Source organism: Cygnus atratus, chromosome 3 (assembly GCF_013377495.2).
Source record: "Cygnus atratus isolate AKBS03 ecotype Queensland, Australia chromosome 3, CAtr_DNAZoo_HiC_assembly, whole genome shotgun sequence".
NCBI lineage: Eukaryota > Metazoa > Chordata > Aves > Anseriformes > Anatidae > Cygnus > Cygnus atratus.
The window spans coordinates 77,499,037-77,518,868 of record NC_066364.1 but is presented as its reverse complement, the minus strand read 5'-3'; the positions used below and the strand labels follow the sequence as shown (position 1 = coordinate 77,518,868).

Sequence of the window (19,832 nt, the reverse complement as noted above, 5' to 3'; positions counted from 1 at the left end):
TCTAGGCTGTTTAGAAGCAGTTTTTCGGAATTCTACAATTTGATATGAAGAGCTAATAGAGGTCTTGAAAAACGACTTGGCATAGATGGACTATTTCATCTTCAGGGTTTGTAAGGTTTTCATTCTGCATTTAGTTGGCTGAATATTGTCACTTAGCTTTATTCTTCAAATTTTGAATGTTGGAATCTTAAAAACATTTTTCTATGGTTACTTCTATGAGCAAGACAAGGATGCTACAATAGCTTTGAAAATGAAGGGTGAAGTGGCTGAGTGCTGTTCTAAAGGAGACACGTACGGTAGCCTAGTAACCCTTGCGTGTTCCTTTAATGTGCTCATTTACTTAGATTTATTAAGTGGTCATAATGTGAAGCAGTGTTCTGGTTTCATACTCAGTTGCATGAAAGGTACTCAGTGTACTGCAGCAATTGTACAGTGACTTTTTTTGTCAACGTACCCAGATCTGGCACTCACTGGGTCTGTTGTGTACAAAGACAACTAGCAAAAGTGGCAGAAGAGGAGTTGATCTGAAAACAAGATACTTCCGAGGTAGATGGAGAGTGTACACTAGTTTAGTAGATAGCTGCTTTATCATGAAGGATGTCTGCTAAGACTGGAATGTAAATACTACATTCAAATGACAGGGTATTATGTCTTTCAGGTGTCAACGGAAACAATGGCGGATAGATTTGCCAGCCACTAGTGTGGTGATCACCTTTCATAATGAAGCAAGATCTGCTTTGCTTCGAACTGTCGTCAGGTATTACCTAAGAGACTTTGATTTTCCCTAAAAGAAGTTTGTGTGAGATACTACCTTACGATAAAGAAGGGATATAACAATCCAGTATACTTTTCTGTACTATTTACAGAGGGGAAAGCTGAGACTTAATTTTGTTGATGACTCCATTTCTTACATTCTGAAGTTAAACAAGAAATGTTCCCCTTAACCACAAATACATGAAAGTGTGGAACTAATTACAAGATGATGTTTGGAGGTTGGCTGTATAGATAGTTTCAAGAAAAACTTAAAGAAGAAATTCTCAGGGACTATTTGATCTAAAGATACCTGTAAAGCTTCCGTTTTCCAAGTTGTCTAATCCACTGATTTCTGGAAGCTGGAATTCCTATTGGGGGTGAGAACAATTCTACATGTGCCTTTTTTTCTCAAACTCTTTGCTTAATAAGCCAATAGCTGTTGTTGAAGATAGGACCCTGGGCCAGATTGAACTATGGCTTATAATAAAGCTATGTTTTTTATGACATTATCATGGGAAATGAAAACTACTTTGTATTGAATGCTTTTTTCATTGTTTCAGTGTCCTTAAAAAAAGCCCGTCACATCTAATTAAGGAAATCATACTGGTAGATGACTACAGTAATGATCGTAAGTAATTTTTTAGTGTCCAAATTTAGTTTTATTGATTTTGCTGAGACTTTCTGTAGATGAAGGTAGGTGGTTTAGTTGAGAATTGATCATATGGGTAGGAGTTTGAAAAGACTGATCCAAAACCAAGTCTTAAATCTTTCATGTTTGTCGTTATGGAAAAGTGAAGAGTTCTGCATATATAGAATCATGAAGGTTGGAAAAGACCTCCAAGATCATCTGGTCCAACCATCCCACTACCACCAATATCACCCACTTCTGATTAAAATACTTCAGCTATATTTTGTTACTTCCTGCTAGCTGAAGAAGCAAACTGTAGACTTGAGAACAGCCTTTTCGTAGCATGTTATATGATGTAAAAATTAAACCTATGGTGCTTGTACCAAATACTTTTGTAGCACTGCTTTAAAGGAATGGTGGTCTGCATCAGCCTCCTGGAAATTTCTTTCTGAATATAGAATAAGTCAAGGTTTTAAAAGTACTAGGGTATCATAATGCTAACTTGAACAATGGACTTCTGAGTAACACTTCTTAAAAGGAATTTGCTAGTTCAAGGCTTAAATGTATTTCACAATAAGTATAATGTTGATTTAAGTGCGAGCCTTCCTATATGCAAAGAAGGCATGTTTTAATGCTTTAGCTTTTCACAACATGTAGAAACTACCTAAAGTAAGCAAAAAGAATGTTATTGAATAAAAATATTTGAGTGTAAAATCAAATTAGCTTTAAAAAACATAATAATGGTAGTAATTTCTTAGCCTGATAATTTTTCTTTATTTCTGGTGAGGCATTTTTAAGAGTGTATCTTGAATTATTTGCAACCATGAACATTTTCCACTACGAAGTTTTTGGTTTTGTTTGGTGAAGGAAAACATGCTTTTATAGTATATCAAACTGTTTCTCATCACTTTATTTGTATTTTTTTTTAAGCTGATGATGGTGCTCTCTTGGGAAAAATTGAAAAAGTGCGGGTTCTTCGAAACGATCGCCGAGAAGGTAGGCTTCGTTTGGGGAAAGGAAGATAAAAATTCTAGTGTGTTGCAATTTCTGTGTTTGCTAATCTTGATCAGGTGTTTTAAAGGAACATTCTGTCTTGGAGGGGAGGATTTTCACTTTATAAATCAACCTACAAGTGAAAGGAGTAAAAATTGATGTATTTGTGCAAGTAAAAATAGTAATTCTAATTAATTCAGTATTGTTGTATGCAGTTACACGTTGCTGGCTTTCACAGTGGAAGCCAACTTGAGAAATTGCCTTTCACCCTCAGCCCCTCCTTTTTCTCACTGTATTTCGATCCTCTGTTAAGCTGCTCCAATTGTATGGAAGGCCTTACTGTAAACTGTAAGACTGTTTGCAAAGATCCAGCTTAAAAATATCCTTTTTCTCTGCTTCCCTTACTAGAGATTGTTCTAAGGATCCAGTTGATCGACAGCCTGTCAGGCAGTTTGTTTGGCAAACCTGAAAGAGTTTGAGCATCCGGGAGGGCAGGGATCATGTATGCCAGTTTTGTTGAAGCCTCTGTCATATAACAAACTTGTATTATGTTTTTTCTTCTTTGTTGCCTTGTAAATTATGGCCTCGTACCATTGAGCCCTTCAGTCAGCAGCTTCCTGTCTGTGGAGCTTAAAGAATTAGATAGAGGCAACTGTTATTCTACAGCTGTTTGAAATAATAACTGAGAGCTGACAGTTGAAATAGCTGACTGAGTTAGCAGATATGTGCTTGTTTGTTTTTATAGGCACTGCATCTTGTCTGCCAGCCAGGTCTAGGGAGCAGCTAGATAGAATCATGAGATTGTCAGAAGCTGGAAATGTCTAGCACAAAACCCGTGTTGTCCCATAATTAAAGCTATTACATACGGTCGTGTTCTTAGTATTTAAGTGTGTGTTTGGAATATACTTGTGAACAAAGGCTTGTTAGGAAATCAGACCTTTTGTGACTTGCCATGGTTGCAGGGTTCTCAGTGAGTTGATCTCGTTTTTCTGACCAGTGCAGCGCTTAAATATTGAGATAATAGTAATGGAAAAATTGACTGAAGCAACAGTTTTTTGATTTTTATTCTGTACTATAAATACTATTTCTGTACTGTACATACAAACATGAACTGAATTTTCCTTCATACTTCAAATTTCATTTTCAGATATACTGATGCATAATATGATTTGACAAATCTTTTACTGTGTCAGAAAAGAAATGCTTTCAAATTCAAGGTGCAATACTAGTTTACTTGGTGTTATTGTGAGATGAGGATAAAATTATTACCAATGGGAGCTACTGTACTGTTTAGGAGGCTTTGCCTAGATATTCATTTGTGCAATCAGATTTTTTTAAATTAAAATGTTTTAAGATTTCATTTGATTGCTGGGTGGTTATGCTAGAGTTTAATACTAACTTTGCTTTTTATTTTCAAGTGTAGGCTGATGCCTGATATCTCAGGCAGGGATGGTACTGACTGCTCTGGTTTCAGAAATACATGATGGTAGCTTTGGGTTTTATCTGTAGGACCAGAGTTATGGGAACAGATGTGTTTTGGAGGGTGTGGTAATCTACAGACTAAATGTTCACAGGAACCTTCTGAACTCTTCCTGTTGTATGGTTCAGTGTGATTTCGGAGGACTCGGTGACCTAATGGTCACTTCCATTTTCTGTGAAAGTAGATGAAGATGTAAGAATGAAAGTTAGAAATACAAAGTTCTGGAATGAGGAATTGTAGAAGTAGAACAAACAGCATGGAAAAGGTGCACAGAAACATGCAAAAGTTGGGACCGGGGAGATGGCATAAAAAGGTATGATTAGCTGCAAATGCACAACAGGTAAGGTAGAAAGTACTGATAGATCATCATTATGGAGTGTATCTACACTAGTGAAGTGTTCATCTTTGTGATAAGAGAGCACAAGGATCTTTGTGAGGCTATTTAGTTGCTGAATGTTGGACAGAGCAAACAAGTCTGTAGCCTATTCCTATTAAGCTACTTGTGTCTGTTTGTCAGACCCATATTTTGCAGGTTGATTTTGTGAGGAGGATGGAAAGAAGTGGTTGGGGTTTTTTGCATATGTTTTAGACCTTTTTCAGTTGAGAAAACAGAGTTGGTGAGAGTCAATGGGGAGAAAAGTAATTGCTTTGCTTTGATCTTGAGTGACAGTGAAATTGAGTTTTGAACAGTAATACAGAAAAACAGGCAGGAAACTTGCAAAGGAATGAGGTTCACTCACTTCTGTATTGAAAAACATGGTGGGATGTTCTAGGGTAGATGCGTAAATATAAAAAGGGACATGAAGGAATGGTGAGGTCATCCAATGAGGAAATAAGAGGGAAAGGAGAAAAGGAACAGGGCAAATCAGTGAGGGGGTCTGTATAAATGAGATGTAGAGACGAGAAGAATCTTTTGATTTCATCAGAAGCTTTCTCTTAAATCTTTTCAGGGTTAAGATATCAAAACCACAACAAAAAATCCAAAACAGACAAACAAGTGAATTGCAAGAAACACAGGACAGACAGTTGAAAGGAGCTGGGCAAAAGGCTCCTAAACAGGAATTAACCAAGTGTGGTTATTTCTGGAAGAAGTTGACAGAAGGATGCACAGACTGTTTCTGAGAACTTTTGAAATGGGGAGGTGGTGGGAGCGCAAAAAGGCGGTTAGGATAAGTTGATATTATTTTTTGCAGTTCTATTGTATTTTCATAAAGGCAGGAGTACTTTTAATTCACCCAGTAGCAATCCTTCAATTAATGCTCATAAAACCAAAGTGGCACTATATCCTATTGTGGATTTGGGGGAGGGCGGATTTGTTTTCAGTACTGATGTTGAGTAAATTAATCAGCATTAATGCCATTTACTGTAATGTAGATCCAGCTGCACTTCTTTATTACTTTTTTTTGAAAAGGCACTTAAATTCTCTTGTTTAAATAAGATTAGAACCTGTAGACTAGAGTGCAATAGTTAAAGTTGCAGGCTTTTTATTCTGAAATTTTTTCACCGAACTGTTAACCAGCATCTTGTTTTTATAGTCGAACTTGTGTGTTTATGTCCTGAGTTATAGTAATTTAATTCATGATCATCTTGGAATGCAATTGTTTGTCTCTCTGCTGTTGATTGTTTTCCTCCAGAATCTACACAGACTTCTTTTCTTTACTTTGCAGGCTTGATGCGCTCTCGTGTCAGAGGGGCAGATGCAGCACAAGCAAAAGTACTGACCTTCCTGGATAGTCACTGTGAATGCAATGAACACTGGCTGGAACCACTTTTGGAAAGAGTAGCTGAGGTTAGTAAAGTTCTTCTAAAGTAATTTCCTGAAGGAGTAGCTTTTAAATTTTAAAGCCATCTGGTTTATACTACATTAATTTTATGCATTTTTCTAAGGAGGCTTTTTCTCTGAAGTAAGATGATGGAGATGATCAGAGGTTCTGTGATTAAAACCCACTTTTTGTTCATTTAATCTGTGAACATAGGAACATAAAATGTGAATATTTATTATTACCTTTAAAAGCAATTCAAATATATGCTTCTTTGGTTCTTTAGGGACCTCCTCAGTAAGTGTTGAAAATCTTTAGAGCAAAGCGTAGTTCTCCTCAACCAATATCATCTCAATGTAATTCAGTTTACCTGAATATTTATGCCTCATTAAGATTCAGTGTGATAATGGGAAAGAGGTTGAACTGTGAAACAAAAATTCTCATGGAAATTAACAGGGACCATGGGCTCTCAGCTTCTGTGAAAACAATGCTTTGCCAGTGTCCTAGAAAAGCTATTGACAGAACTGAGAGTGAAAGTATACTGTTTTCTCCAGGGATTGGTTATCCATGTTAACTTACTCCGGAGGAACTCTACTGAAGTAGAAAGCGAATCATGTGTGATCCCAGGAAGTGTTGGGGGATGCTCAAAAAAAACCAAGCTTTTTCCATAATTGCATTTTCTTTTAATTTAACGTTTTAGTTTGGAAAGGCTTTCCTTCAAAGTGCTCCTGGTCAAAATGGTTTTACTTAGCTACTCTGTCTTGTTAATGCCAAGTTCCTTGCTTGTTCTCCATATGCTCTCCTTTCCATTTCCTCCAAAAAAAAGAGGGGGAGGAAGAAGCTGTGTCCTCAATATGCCAATGGGGAAACCAGTCATCATCAACTGATAACTTCTTATTCTGTTTTTCTGCAATGCTTTACTGTGTATTCAAGAAATACTGTAAATTGCCTAAGACATAACAGCATTTAAAATCCTGTGTTGGAGGTGAAATAACTGTAATCAGCTCAAACCTGGTCACTCAAGTACCTGCAGCCCACAGAGCCCTTGGGCATGAGCAACATAACACTTTGCTCAATTTTTGTGACTATGTAAAATGTTGCAGCCCTGCAAGGGTAGTTTCTATGTAATTATTAACCAGGAAAGTGAACTTAAAGGCATTAAATACATCTCAGAAGGAAGCAAAGAATGCTCGTTGCTAAAGCACTAGCTTGATTCTAGGATGTGGGAACTGTTCTCAAGCCTTTTTGTGTAATTTGTTTGAGTCATCTACCTGTTTGAGAAATTTGAAAAGAAAGGTAGTTTTGGTCAATAAAGCCTTGCTTTTAGCAAGACAAATATTTTGCCATTTACCCTCTTCTCTGATATTTTTTTCAGGGTATACTACATTTCAGTTTCTGAAACTGATATGGGATATGAAAAAGTGTTACCTTTTCATCATAACTGAATGTAAAACGTCTTATTAAGTGGCTGACAGGTTAATGAAGATCTGGCATTACATGTAGTGTAATTGATGGGAGAAATAGCTGCATATTTTGCTTTGTGCTGTAGTTACTTCTAGAAGTACGTGAATGATTAGATGCTTCAAAACCTGCTCCTTGTAATTGTCACCCTGACACATACTAGTTGTGTGCCTTAGAATAGCTTTCAGCTGTATGAACAGTTTTCCATTCTTGAAAGCTTGATGTGTTGTTAAATAACTGGAATTCCACATCATTTATTTTACTTTTATCTGGGAAGATTCCCAAGCAGCAGGTATGGAGTTTGTTAAAGATACCTGTAGGTGTTCTGCTGGTTCAGATAATTAGGGCACATGTGTATAGGGCTTGCATATAGTATAGTTGTTGTTTTAAATAGGTTGATTTTTGCTCACAGTGCAGATGGTGTGTTACTTGATGTTAATCAATAGCGTTTTCTTAATGGTCTTGGTGACAGGAAGCTGAATAGATTCGAACTTCCTTTCCTTTCTAGCCTCAAAGATAGCTTTTTCAGGTTAGAGTTACTAAACATCAATGCAGTCTTTTCTGATGCTCTGCTACATCTGTTCTGTGTGTGGTGGGAGGGTTGCTTTTTCCTTCAGTTTCAGAATTGCCCACTTGCTATTTAATTCTGTGGGAGCTTTAGGGGCTTAATTGTGTGTTTTAAAATATAAAAATTATAGCATCCAGAAACAGTTTAAATGGAATCAATTCTACAATATACTATCTAACATGCTGTAACCCCCTTTGAAAGCCGTGTTTGACCTCTTATGTGTGTTAGGAGGATGTGAGGCCTTGAGATCCTCTCTTCTGTTGAAAGATGATCCATCCCAGAGTGCTCTTCTTTGAGGTGGTTTCCTAGTTAGAATGTCCTTATTCGTTGGCCATGCTTGCCTACTGTTCCTGGAGGGATTTGACAGTGCTAGGGATTTCCTTCAGCAATTTGAGCAAAGGCTTAAAGCAATAAAAACGTACACACAAACTGAATATTTTAGCATTCAGAATGTACAGATACCCTTGTAAACTGGAGCTGGTGTGCTTTCTCCCACCTTGCTCCCTACTGCAAGGAGGCTTTCTAATTGCATTTTGTCTTCCAGGGGAGCGTGTGTGTTGGTTAGGGGAGATTAAACAAGGAATCAGTGGAGTTTAACCCTTTGATTTCCCCCAAATATCAATAATAATCAGGAGTACCCATTATCTTGAAAACATTGGTAATTACTAGGTTATTTTGTGAATGTTTTCCTACTTTGCTTTTTCCATTTTCTATTTCTAAGCACTTTGTTCTATTCTTATAATATCAGTTACAGGAAAAAGGGAGTTTCTGGAGCAGAACTAAACTCATCTGTTTTCATAGCACAACTGATCCTGCATCACTTTTTTGACAATATTTTTAAACAAAAGATCTTAAAATGATTAAGGAACTAGAATTAAGAAATAAGACGTGGATCCCTTTCTCATATCTGTCTCAGATTCTGTGACCTTGAATGAGTTACTTTTAACTGGCACATTGCTGAAAGGAAAATATTTGTTTTCCTCTTAAGAGCGTTGTGAAATTTAATCTTTGAAGTGTTTTAAGTTTTTTGGGTACTGGGTTGGGGGGAAGCAATGCATGCAGAATCCTGAGGATAATTTCCAATGGTTTATGAGAATAATATCTAATAGTAGCCTAACTCTCTAGAGCATACATAACCTTCTTATGAAATATTAAAATGAAATAGTCTGCTACAAATTTCCAGTCACTAGAGACTTGCAGTGTTCACAGGCTATTTCTTTCCATTATCCTCACATAGAAGCACAAGATTTTCCAATTGTGTTCCATTATCAATTTAACAGGAGCAGTTGCTTTCTAGTATTTTAAGTGGATGGTTTTGAACTCCATGTACTTTGGAGACTTGCAAGGTCTTTTTAGCAGTTTCTGCATTAACAACTTTGCAGTGCCCTGCAAAACGTCACCTTAAGGATGTGCAAGTATTTTGTCCACTTTGCTGCTGAACAAATCTATCACTTCAAATCATGGAAGGAACAGCATGTTCCCAGGCCTAGAAAGTGGTGGTTGTACATCAAACAGAATGGTCACAACCTGGGTATTTGTGTGTCAGGGAAATAACTTAATGTGTTACTTAAGCTTACAGTGTCGCAAGTGGTGCTCTTGCACTGATATTGATAGAATTAATCAGATAAACAGTAATGGCCTGAGGAAATACTGAATGTGTAGAGACGATGTGCTACCTGCTTATTCAGCGTTATGGAGGCATAGTGAAGATGAACTGAATCCTAACTTAAGCTCTGCCTGTTGTGACAGATGACAGCTTAGGCAGTTTTTCCTACCAGGTTCAGCTCTGTGAACCATTTGAGAAAATACAGATTTTTTGCAACAAATGATTTTTAGAGATGGACACAGATGTATAAACCACATCAGTTTCAGCTAAGGAAAGAACAGAAAGGGGTGTTTCACATTTGTATATCTTATTTCATGCTGATGGGTGTATTGCAAATACTGGATAGGCTGGGTAACTTCTTTAGAAGATATCATCAGTCTTTAAAGAAAGGAGGTTTTTTAGTTTTATTGCTGTAAGTAGAATATCTAAGATAAGGTCACGGGTACACCTGAAGTGCTTTATTGGTGTAGAAGGACACAAGGTGTTGTAGTTCAGGTGCAATAAATCGTAGTTGCCTCCCAAGTAGAACACTGTTAGTAAACCCATATGCTTGTTGTCTTAAACACAGACTTGGGGCTACAGCTAACAGAAACGTGAGCTGAAGATGTGATCAGCAGCGGAATGGGAGAGGCTGGTCTTCTTTGTCTGTTACAAGTTTGCTTTAGACCTAGCTAATTAATACTTAGTGGAAGGCCTGTTTACATTTTCTGTTACATCCCTCGCAAAGATGTACGCTTGGTCCGTATGGTATAGCTGAATTGATACTTAAAAGAAAAATAGAATCAGTAACAAGTCATCAGCTTTTAGCTTTGTTGTCAGCCAAAAGCTGAAGGCCTAACTCAGATTCTCCTTTTGGCTAATACAGAATGACCTGGTATACGCCAGCTATGAAGTTTTGGTTTGCTAAAATCAGTAGATTTAGTAGTTAAGAATCAATAAGTGAAAACGTGTTTTTAATGATCTTATTGGACCAACCAAAGAGTTTGACTAAAGGAGTTGCTTTTTAGTCTCTTGTTATGAGCTCACACTGTTCTCCTACTAGTTTTTAGTACCAACCTATTGTGTATAATACTGGATTAGCAAGGGGTAAGTATTGTTGAACCACTGCTCAGAATACATGTATTGTTTGAAGATGCTTCTGCATACATACTTAAAATGGAGATGTTCAGGTTGGTATTTTTTTTAACAATGAGAACAGGTTCTCTGTAACAGAGTTACCAAAATATCCCCTGTTTATTTAAAGCATTTTTATATTCACAGAGTTGGTGATAATACTGTTCAGAAGGTGCCTGTGCTCTCTGAATGGTGCCAAATCTTGGCGCTCAAATTTCTATTTTGATCCCAAACTACGTGTTTGATCAAAAGAAGCTATGCTTCAGTGTGTAAATGTAACTCCTTTTTTTTTTTTTTTTCAAGAGGTACTTCATGGAGAGGAATTGATTTAACCATGATACTGTGTTTCTAATATTAGATGAGTCCCTTCTAGAGTACAGATGTCTTATTATCCTGATAGATGATGCATGTGGAGTTGCTGGAAAGATGTTTTTTTCCCTTAAAAACTATTTTGATAAACACATGAGCTAAGGTAATTAACATTGCTTGAAATAGTGTGTGAGACCATGCTCAGACAGAGGAATGCAGCATCCGTGCCACTGGAATCTTGGCTGCCAGAGATTAATAGCATTCATTAGTTTAAGAGGTGCTTTTTTTCAGTTTTCTCCTATCTGGTGTCTGACTGTGAAGTTGTGATTCTTCTAGTGTGAAATGGGTTATCATTAACCTAAGACTTATCTGATTGTAGAAGGGCCTTAAAGTTCCTTAAAGGTTGAAGGAATAAGACTGCAGTACTCTGTGTGGCTAGATATTTGCTGTGAAAGTATGAATTACCTGGATAGTTTTTCTCTTTGAGCCGGTTTGAAAAATAGGAATGGAAGTGGTGTTTGCTTGCTTGCCTTTTGAACTACGAGTTTGCTTCAAGAGCAAGCCAGAAGAGGGGGGTTTACTTGCCTGTAAGTTAGCCTAGAATACAAAGTGGATTCTCAGCTATATAGTGTGGTTCCTTTTCTCTGAAGCAAGGATGAGCAATACTATTCAGAGTCAGAAGCTGAAGTAGAGGAAAAGCTGGGGGAGAAGTGCTGATGAAATCCTACAGAACTGTGCAACATCTCATCCTGAATGAATCTTTCTATATTGATTTCATTATTTCAATATCACTTTCTAATATTTATTTTAGGACAAGACCAGAGTTGTGTCTCCTATTATTGATGTAATTAATATGGACAACTTCCAGTACGTGGGGGCGTCAGCTGATTTAAAAGGCGGTATGTACCTGTACTGGAATACAAATACAAAATAAAAAGCATCAAGAAACAAAGCTCATAATCACTGCAGTTGTGGAATGGACTGTTAACATACTGCCCCTCCCTTTTGCATTTCTAGCTTAATTTCTAGATGTCAGTTGTTTCTCTAGGCTTGGATTTTAATTGGCCTTATTGCCTTCTACTTTAAAACAGTTCATTTTTATTATACGAATTCTTATAAGTTTATGTTGCCTTTTACCAATGTGCAAGAGTCACTCCAATGTTTGTAGCACTATGCATGTGTCAGAAGCAGCTTATGGCCAGAGCTTATGATTCTGTTTTTAGATAAGACAGGCTTTAGTTGCTATCTAGTTTAGAAATCCATCAGCAATGCAGTGCCTGTGAGTTTTTTTCAAGATGCTGGTTTGCTTAATTAAATGCTTCTGAAAAAGCAGAAAGCTTTGGAAAGTGCTTAAAAAAAATGTTTTTGTTAGTGATGATCTGTAATTGTGAAGAGTAAAATGTGACCTTAAATTTGTAGTGTTTATTACCTTTACTGTTATAAAACTTCCTGTTAAATTCATTTTAGAGATGTTACAGTTTCACTGTCTGGTTAGTGTAAACTGTTGACAGCAAATAATAAAAAGCTTTGTGAAGCCCTCCAAAAATAGTTCTTCCTCTCCTTTTCCAATGGAGGGAGGGCAACCACATGCTAAAATCCTTATTCATTACAAGTTTTTTAAAGTTTTTTTTCCACTGTTAGTAGGAATATAACATTGAAAATAGCTGTCTCCACCTCCTCCCCCCAGTTGTTCCTGCAACTCAGGAAACTACTGTCTGCATAACAGATATAAGATGAGCCACAATATAGGAATTACATGGTGCTGTTCCCACGTTGTTTCGGCTTTTTCTGAATGGGCATTCTTGAGTGGGGAAGGGAAAATCAATTTCAGGCCCATTCTGTCTGACCTCCTAGTCCAGAACTGGCCACCAAGTGTTTGTTCCAGTAAACCCAAATGAAAGTAATATTTGCATAACGTTGCATATGCTTTAAGTTCCAGTCATGACCTGAAGGTGTTTCTATATCCTTTTAATTAATGTTCTGAAAGAATGCCTACAGTGGATATATTCACAATATGCTAATATATAATACTATGCTATTATCTGTGTGCCAGCTTTATTAAAACCTTAAGGCTTTTAACCAATCTACTCATTATACAGCAAGTATGGAAATCTCTATACCATTATGTGGCTCTTATTGTTGTCTACAGTAGGAGGAGTTTTCATTGAAACCTTTGATTGGTTCCTGTGGGGTTCATGCTCTTTAATTCTTCCCAACTGAAGTTGGAGAGAATTGAGAGATCATTTTACCTCTTACTGCTTTTCATGCTTTGTCTATGGATCTGTTTCCCATTTTCTTCTTTAATGCTCATTTTCTCCTGTCATACACAATAGAAATAGATCCTTTAAAGTGCATTGAGCCTCTGTACTTCTGTACTGAGGAGTGAGAAGCTGCATTTTAACAACACATTTTTCACATAGCAATATCTAAATACTATTTGGGGTATGTTGAAATGTGAATAATATATTCCCTTTCAGTTACCGAAGGACAGATTAGCGTGTGAGGGGCACTACAGCATTTGGCATCACAGGACACTTTCACTGGGGCCAAATCTAAACATGGAAATCAAACCATGCTTTCAATCTTAGATATAGTATCTGTGTGGCTGAAGCATGGAGAGTTGAGACAGCTGGGACAGCATTTGTGCCTGGTCTGTTTTGCAAAAGACTTAATCACCCAAAACAAGCCATCCAGCAAATTTTACAGAGGACTTCATATTACAAATTTGTTTTGGAGGGGAGGAGGCTTGCAAAACTGTTTACACCCTGAGAAGCACTTTAATTACTGAAATAAATTATAGTTAACTGAGATCTAAGAACTTAGGTTGTGCCTATCATGCAATTTACCCATGATAGAATTTCATACTGGATATGCACTTGTATTTAAAAAATACTCCTTTTACAGAGTTACTGATACTATCTCACTGAGTGCAATTTTTTTCCCAGACTCAGTGAAAATGGAGACGGAAAAAACATTTTCATGGGTAGACAATTTATACACTTGTTCCGAGTTAGCAACACAGTGCTGTGTTCCAAAAGAGACCCCTTGTGTTCACTATGGTGTACATAACACTATCTCTACCACTTGTGCTGGAGAACAGTAGGGTTTTTTCAGGTTTTCCCAGATGCAAGTAATTTTGCTGGGTATGTATGATGAAATGAGACTTTTTAACTGCATGGAAATATTGGAGTTCATTTTTCTTTTCAAGCTGGAGACTTGGCATTGCTATCAATTGTAGCCATTTTACTGTTTTGCTACTTGGAATTTTTGGAGTATTAGATGGTCTTTCATTTTTTACAGTGCAACACCTTATGAAGGGCTCAAACCTGTAGAGGAAGACTTGGCATATACGTGGTAAAGACTGTTTAGGATAACTTCTGTATTGTGTGCGTGAGACAGAAGTATTTTGGGAGTTGAAAACTAAACAATTTTCATTTCAAACTCTCCACCTCAGTCCTTACCATGCACATTTATTAGTGCAGACAAACAGCCTGTAGGACTATAATTGTTGTCTGTTTAGCTAATTTTTTCCCACTTCCCCAGAAACTAATTGCTTTATCTTCATGCTAGAGAAAGAAAACTATTGACATCTGTGCAACAGAAATCTGGAAATCATTCATTACATTACCTCATAGGATCTAAATGCTTTTGGCAGCAGGCAGTCTGTATAAGGCTGATTTGCTAGGCATATTGGGAGAGTGCTGTGTAGCCTTTGTAGTTTTTTGGTAGAGGTTCATACTTAATGGTCTAGCCCAGATCAAAAATAGTTAGGAAGTGTTTCCTGTAGTAGGGTCATCTTATACCGGCTGTGTTTCTTGTATCATTGCCTAAAGGAAGGTGTTTTAAACTGTTGGCAGGCAGAAACGTGCTGGAGGTGACCTATTGGTCTTGTTTGTACTGGTGATCTTTTTTCTGTGCTTAACTCATAAAAGGTCCAGACCTTCTCCTGCTGTGCATGCAGACACATGTACCTGCATAAGAAGAGTAAGATTTCTGGCCCTCCAGCACTTATCCCGGGTTTAAAAATGATGTATTTAGGAGCATGCAGTAGAAAAGGATGAACTTAAATGAATGTTAATAAGAGAAGTAGGAGCTACATAATCTGTTGCAACCTTTGTGATAGAGAACTTCTGCTGATAGAGAGGAGTACTGAGTACTGTATTAAGCATATTAATATATGTATTAAGCATAAATGTGAGCATAGAAGACTTGAAATGTAATTGTACAGTAAGAACTGTAGAGAGCAATTGTAATGGGATGAAGATTCTCATATGATGTTCCATATGACTTACTCATGAATCCAGTATCTCATGTTTAAGGCTTATGCTTTCTCATTTGTTGAGTGGGTTTCTTACTTTGTGTAATAGATGGCAACAAGAGAAATCATTTTTTTTTATATTTGAGATTTAATTTTTTATTCTGTCCAACTTCTTTACCTTTTATCCAGTCTCTTCCTCATTTGTTTTCTACCCATAAGATTGTACGAATTTAAAATTTTTAACTCAAATTTCAGTTCCAAGTGGTTTGGGTCAATATTATGTTACTGCAACTTAAATGATGACCACCGTCTTTTTAACATCCTAGTTACTCTCTATCATAATTTTCTTCTTAAAGGTTTTGACTGGAACCTGGTGTTCAAATGGGATTACATGACACCAGAGCAAAGAAGAGCACGGCAAGGAAACCCAGTTGCTCCCATAAAGTGCGTCTGTACCACTTTTTCTCCCTTTGATGGATAATGCTTTACTTTTTTTTTTAGTAAAAGAAACTTACTGATCCATCTTCATGTGTCTCTGTTCCTGTCAGAGCACTTCATTGCAAATGGATTAGTATTGGTTAGTTTATCTGATGAAGATTTAAATACACAATAAATCGTGTAGAGTGTAACATTGCTTCAGGGCATAGAAGAATATAGCTTGAAGCAGAGTTTACCTCTAATACTGTTCATGTAACTATTACTTTTGTGCATGTTGCATCTCCAAAACAGACTAAAGCTAATATTTCCAGTTTGGGAGGTTCAAATGGAAACACTACCTTGCTACTTAAACTCTAATACCAAAAAACAGATAGTGTCTGTAGTATAGAATTTGCATCCTTTGTTTTCCCATAAGAAAGGAAAAAAAAATTAAGTCAACTTCCTTGTCTGTGTCATTTTACTTTAAATGACATGCAATGAGATATAGCAACCATATATTTACAGTTAGACTTGACATAGATTTAAAAATAGAAATGGATTCAGGACCAAGTAGTCAGTGACTAAACAAAGCTAGAACTCATTTTCTCAGTTTGAAAAGGGATCTTTTCCATAGCTTTCAGGAATATGGAAACTTCATTCATATTTGTGTAGCCTTCTGAGACTCAAATACTTGATTATTAAAAAAACAACACCAACAAACAGAAAAGACCACCCAGCTTTAAAGGTCACTGTTAGATTATCTTACCTTAACAAAAAACAGATATCAAGCATATCAAATTTAAACACAAAATCATATGTTTTGACAGCTTGAAATATAGCATCAGTTTCAATATTTTATTGCTGGCACATATTCCCGGTCTTTAAATAGACATCTTGGGAGCCAAATGGAAATTTGGAAGTTGACTCAGAAGCTGAAATGATGGTCATAGTTCCGTACTTGCCATAGAAATGTTGTATGATGGTATGCAGACAAGCTTTGAAGTGATAGATGTAAACATAGTTGCCTTTGAAAACACTGCAGTTTTTTCAAAGATGTATTAAACTTGAGATGCAAATAGACAACTCCCAGTTCATGGTTCTATAAGTATTTAATTTTTCTTGTCTGTTTAGGACACCCATGATAGCTGGTGGGTTGTTTGTGATGGATAAATCCTATTTTGAAGAACTAGGAAAGTATGACATGATGATGGATGTTTGGGGTGGAGAAAACTTAGGTAAGTATATCATTTACCATTGGATCACTTTTGAAAGAAAGCATCTTTCAACTTTGTCTTTACTGTCACGGATTCATGATCTTTGGGGTTTTATGTGGAGAGTATTAAGAAACAGAGTTAAAACTTCAGGTGCATTACTGGCAACACCCAAAATGTTTACATCAACAAAAGAATTAAAACGGTAGGAATTGTAAACTAAGTATGAGGAAATGCATGTATTTGCTCACTGCACAGTAAAAAAAAAAAAAAAAAAAATTGGATTGAAAGTTGGCAGGCAAAACACAACCCTCAGGTTGTGGATAGGAAATTAATTCCAAAAATGATACCTTGTTTTGAAAGTCATCGTTTTCTAATGTTATAGATTAAAATATAATAATGTTTAAATGCTGACAACTTTTTGATATTTAAGATGCTGAAACTTAATGGCAAGCAGAACGTAGGAGATCATGGGTTTAATGTACTTACTTACACTTTAAGAAATCAATCGAAACTTAGCTAACTGAAGAATGGTTTATTATTTATCATTGATCCTACTATATTGCTTGACATATCGCCTTAGTGTTTTATACCCATATTTTAGCCCAACAAAATAATTATGATTGAGAAGGCATTTTTGTTGTAATTCCTTATTTTCAGATATTGAAGTGAGTGGGATTTGGGGGAAGAAGGAGGAGAGGCCAAGAGAACTTGCACATTAGGCATTGCTTCTTTGACCTTGTGGTTAGATTTAGCATTAGTAGGGTTGTCTAGCTCTCTGCATAACAGTATTGTGGAATGACTTTTTTCAGCTAAGACTGGTATACTTGTATTAAAAATGATTTAGGAGGAGCCGAACTCTGCAACTTCTCAAGACTTGCAGTATGTCATTAACTTTTCAAGGTAGAGATGCACCTCAGACGTTCTAAATAGTGTGTTGTAGGACCAGTTCTAAGGATTAAAACTTCTCTATTGCATGTGCAATCTACAAAATCCTAAAATTCCTTGAACTTGTGTAAAGAACTGGAAGGCTGGAAGATACATCCTTACGGTCCACTGTCTGACCTTTCTGCGCAATACTCAAACATTTGCATGTTCTGAACAATTACTTCCTGTTTCTATTCCCCACCCCTCATTTTGGCTGCATATGACTAAACTGTAGAAGTTTGAACATCATAACTGTTCTTTGTTTTTTTAAAACATCCTGGAAAGTCATTGGATAAGCTTATACTACAGCAAAACTTGCATTCTCTGAGAACCTCTTTTACCACTAGAGCACTTAAGTATTTGATTAGCTGTAAGCATGTACTTGAGTGACTGAGTTTTTCCTGAAAATTTAGCAGCTGCTCGTATGCTTTGATAATTGAGGACTTGATAGCAGTAAAAGGCACAAGCAACAGCTCCTTACTCTAGGTGAAAAAAAAGCATGCAAAAAGCTGTTGCTTCTGCTGCATTCTGTTCCCCCTTCTCCTACCATGGGAGGAAGGAGATGGAGACTTTGGGGTGCCTTTTCTCTGCTGCTTGAAAAAGCAAAGTCAGACAGGAGACAGCTAATTATTTGTTCATAGCTGCAAGATTAACAGAAGGTGTGTAAAAATTGCATGGCGTATTATTTAATTAGCAGTAAATGACATATGCCAGATAGTGGAAATCTGTGATGTGCAGTTCAAAATCTAATATGTCCACTTGTATGGCCTCTTCATTCCCCAGAATATCTGTCGATCAGCCTCTTGATGTTACATGCAAATGATCTGCTAGGTGGACTTGCAAAATAGTTTAAACATATTTATACTGTATAAAACTTTGCATTTTTCCTTCAAGCACGTACAAAGCACTTGAGATGTTTTTTTCACGTTAGTGTAGGTTCGACATTACCAATTCCAAGATGGGCTTGCAGTATTTTGCCTACAGTTTAATTCATAAATTAGCCAAATGATTTTCACATTGTTTCCAAATTTGGCTGATTACATATGCTTGTTGTACAAGACAGATCAAGGTTTGTTCAGTGTTGTGTTGAGTTATAGGTCTATGTTCTGGGCATTTATGGAAGGAGAACTAATCAAATGACAAAGCATTAACATACACAGTAGAGGAAGCTATGAATAATGAAAAAAAGTTGATTCACAAGGCATTTCTAAACTGCATCTGGAACAGGTTTTCAGCACCTACATCCAGGTCACGATCAGATCATTAATGAAGATGATAGTGATGTTTTGGATTAAATGTTCAAAACTAATCATTTACAAAAGAAAGGCCTTTAAGCATATTGCATTGACCTTTATTTTTATCCAGAATCTCCCTTCTCTTCACTTCAGAGGGATATACTTCCCAATACTTAATGAAGCTTAATTCTAGATTTCTGAGCATTTAGTCTGCATTTGTTTGTCTAATGCAAAAGTGTTTGTCTTTGGTCAGATCTCCCTGTTACCTTTCGCTAAGCAATGTCCTAGCCTCACTGCATGTAACCAACTCTCACATTGGACTGATCACTGTCTGAACTTTCTAGCAAAACTCCAGAAATCATAAAACTCCATAAATTATGTTTCAAAGTGATATAAGAAAATTATTACTTCTCTGCTTTGACAATTTCAGCACTGTGGGATCAAATTTGAGCTGGATAGGGGAAAGCCTCAAGTCTTTTATCGGTGTAGTTTATTCTGGTAGAAATATAAAAGTGCTTTTGTTACTAACTTGTTTAATAGAAACATTGACAACTTGTTTGTTGTAATTATTTTTGTCATTCTAAGCTCAAAATAAGGGAAGATTAAAGTGCTGTGAAAAATGTACAACAAGAATGTCATTTTCAGCTGCTTCTAAAATTCATTTTGCTTATTGTTCCATGTTAATTCAACTTGAAAATCAAGGTCATAAGTTATTGCCAAAGACAATGTTATTGCCTATTAATATTTTTGGAAGATTATCTGTCTACAGATTGGACTATGTTGATTGCTCAGAATTCATGAATATGCCTAGCTGGCCTTGATGCAATAGAAATTATTATTGAAATAAAACAAATACGAAGCAATCCGTGTAAAAGCAACGACCGTTTGGGAGAAAAGCAGTTATCTTGCATTGTCAGTGTTTTAAATCACAGCACCTTTTTTTTCCTCTGGTCAGACATGCTCTCTATAGCTTTTTTTTCTACTTTAATTTTAGAAATGATGCTGGGTTTTGTGACTTTTTTTTATTTGTGTATGTGGGAGGAAGGCTTCTGGAGGAAGAATGGCACTTAGTGTAGTCTTAAAAGTAGACACTGAAATAGAGCTGCTTAGTGT

At 36.5% G+C, this 19,832-nt stretch overlaps 1 protein-coding gene across 1 annotated transcript in view; it reads left to right on the top strand.

Annotated features, from left to right (window-relative positions):
- The window catches only part of GALNT2 (polypeptide N-acetylgalactosaminyltransferase 2), a 92,966-nt gene that overhangs the window by 57,193 nt on the left and 15,941 nt on the right, over nucleotides 1-19,832 (top strand). The window contains exons 4-10 of the mRNA XM_035538354.2: nucleotides 659-757; nucleotides 1,314-1,381; nucleotides 2,312-2,377; nucleotides 5,522-5,643; nucleotides 11,483-11,570; nucleotides 15,286-15,373; nucleotides 16,478-16,581. Coding sequence (XP_035394247.1) covers nucleotides 659-757; nucleotides 1,314-1,381; nucleotides 2,312-2,377; nucleotides 5,522-5,643; nucleotides 11,483-11,570; nucleotides 15,286-15,373; nucleotides 16,478-16,581 — 635 coding nt within the window. The remainder of the gene's footprint in view (nucleotides 1-658; nucleotides 758-1,313; nucleotides 1,382-2,311; nucleotides 2,378-5,521; nucleotides 5,644-11,482; nucleotides 11,571-15,285; nucleotides 15,374-16,477; nucleotides 16,582-19,832) is intronic.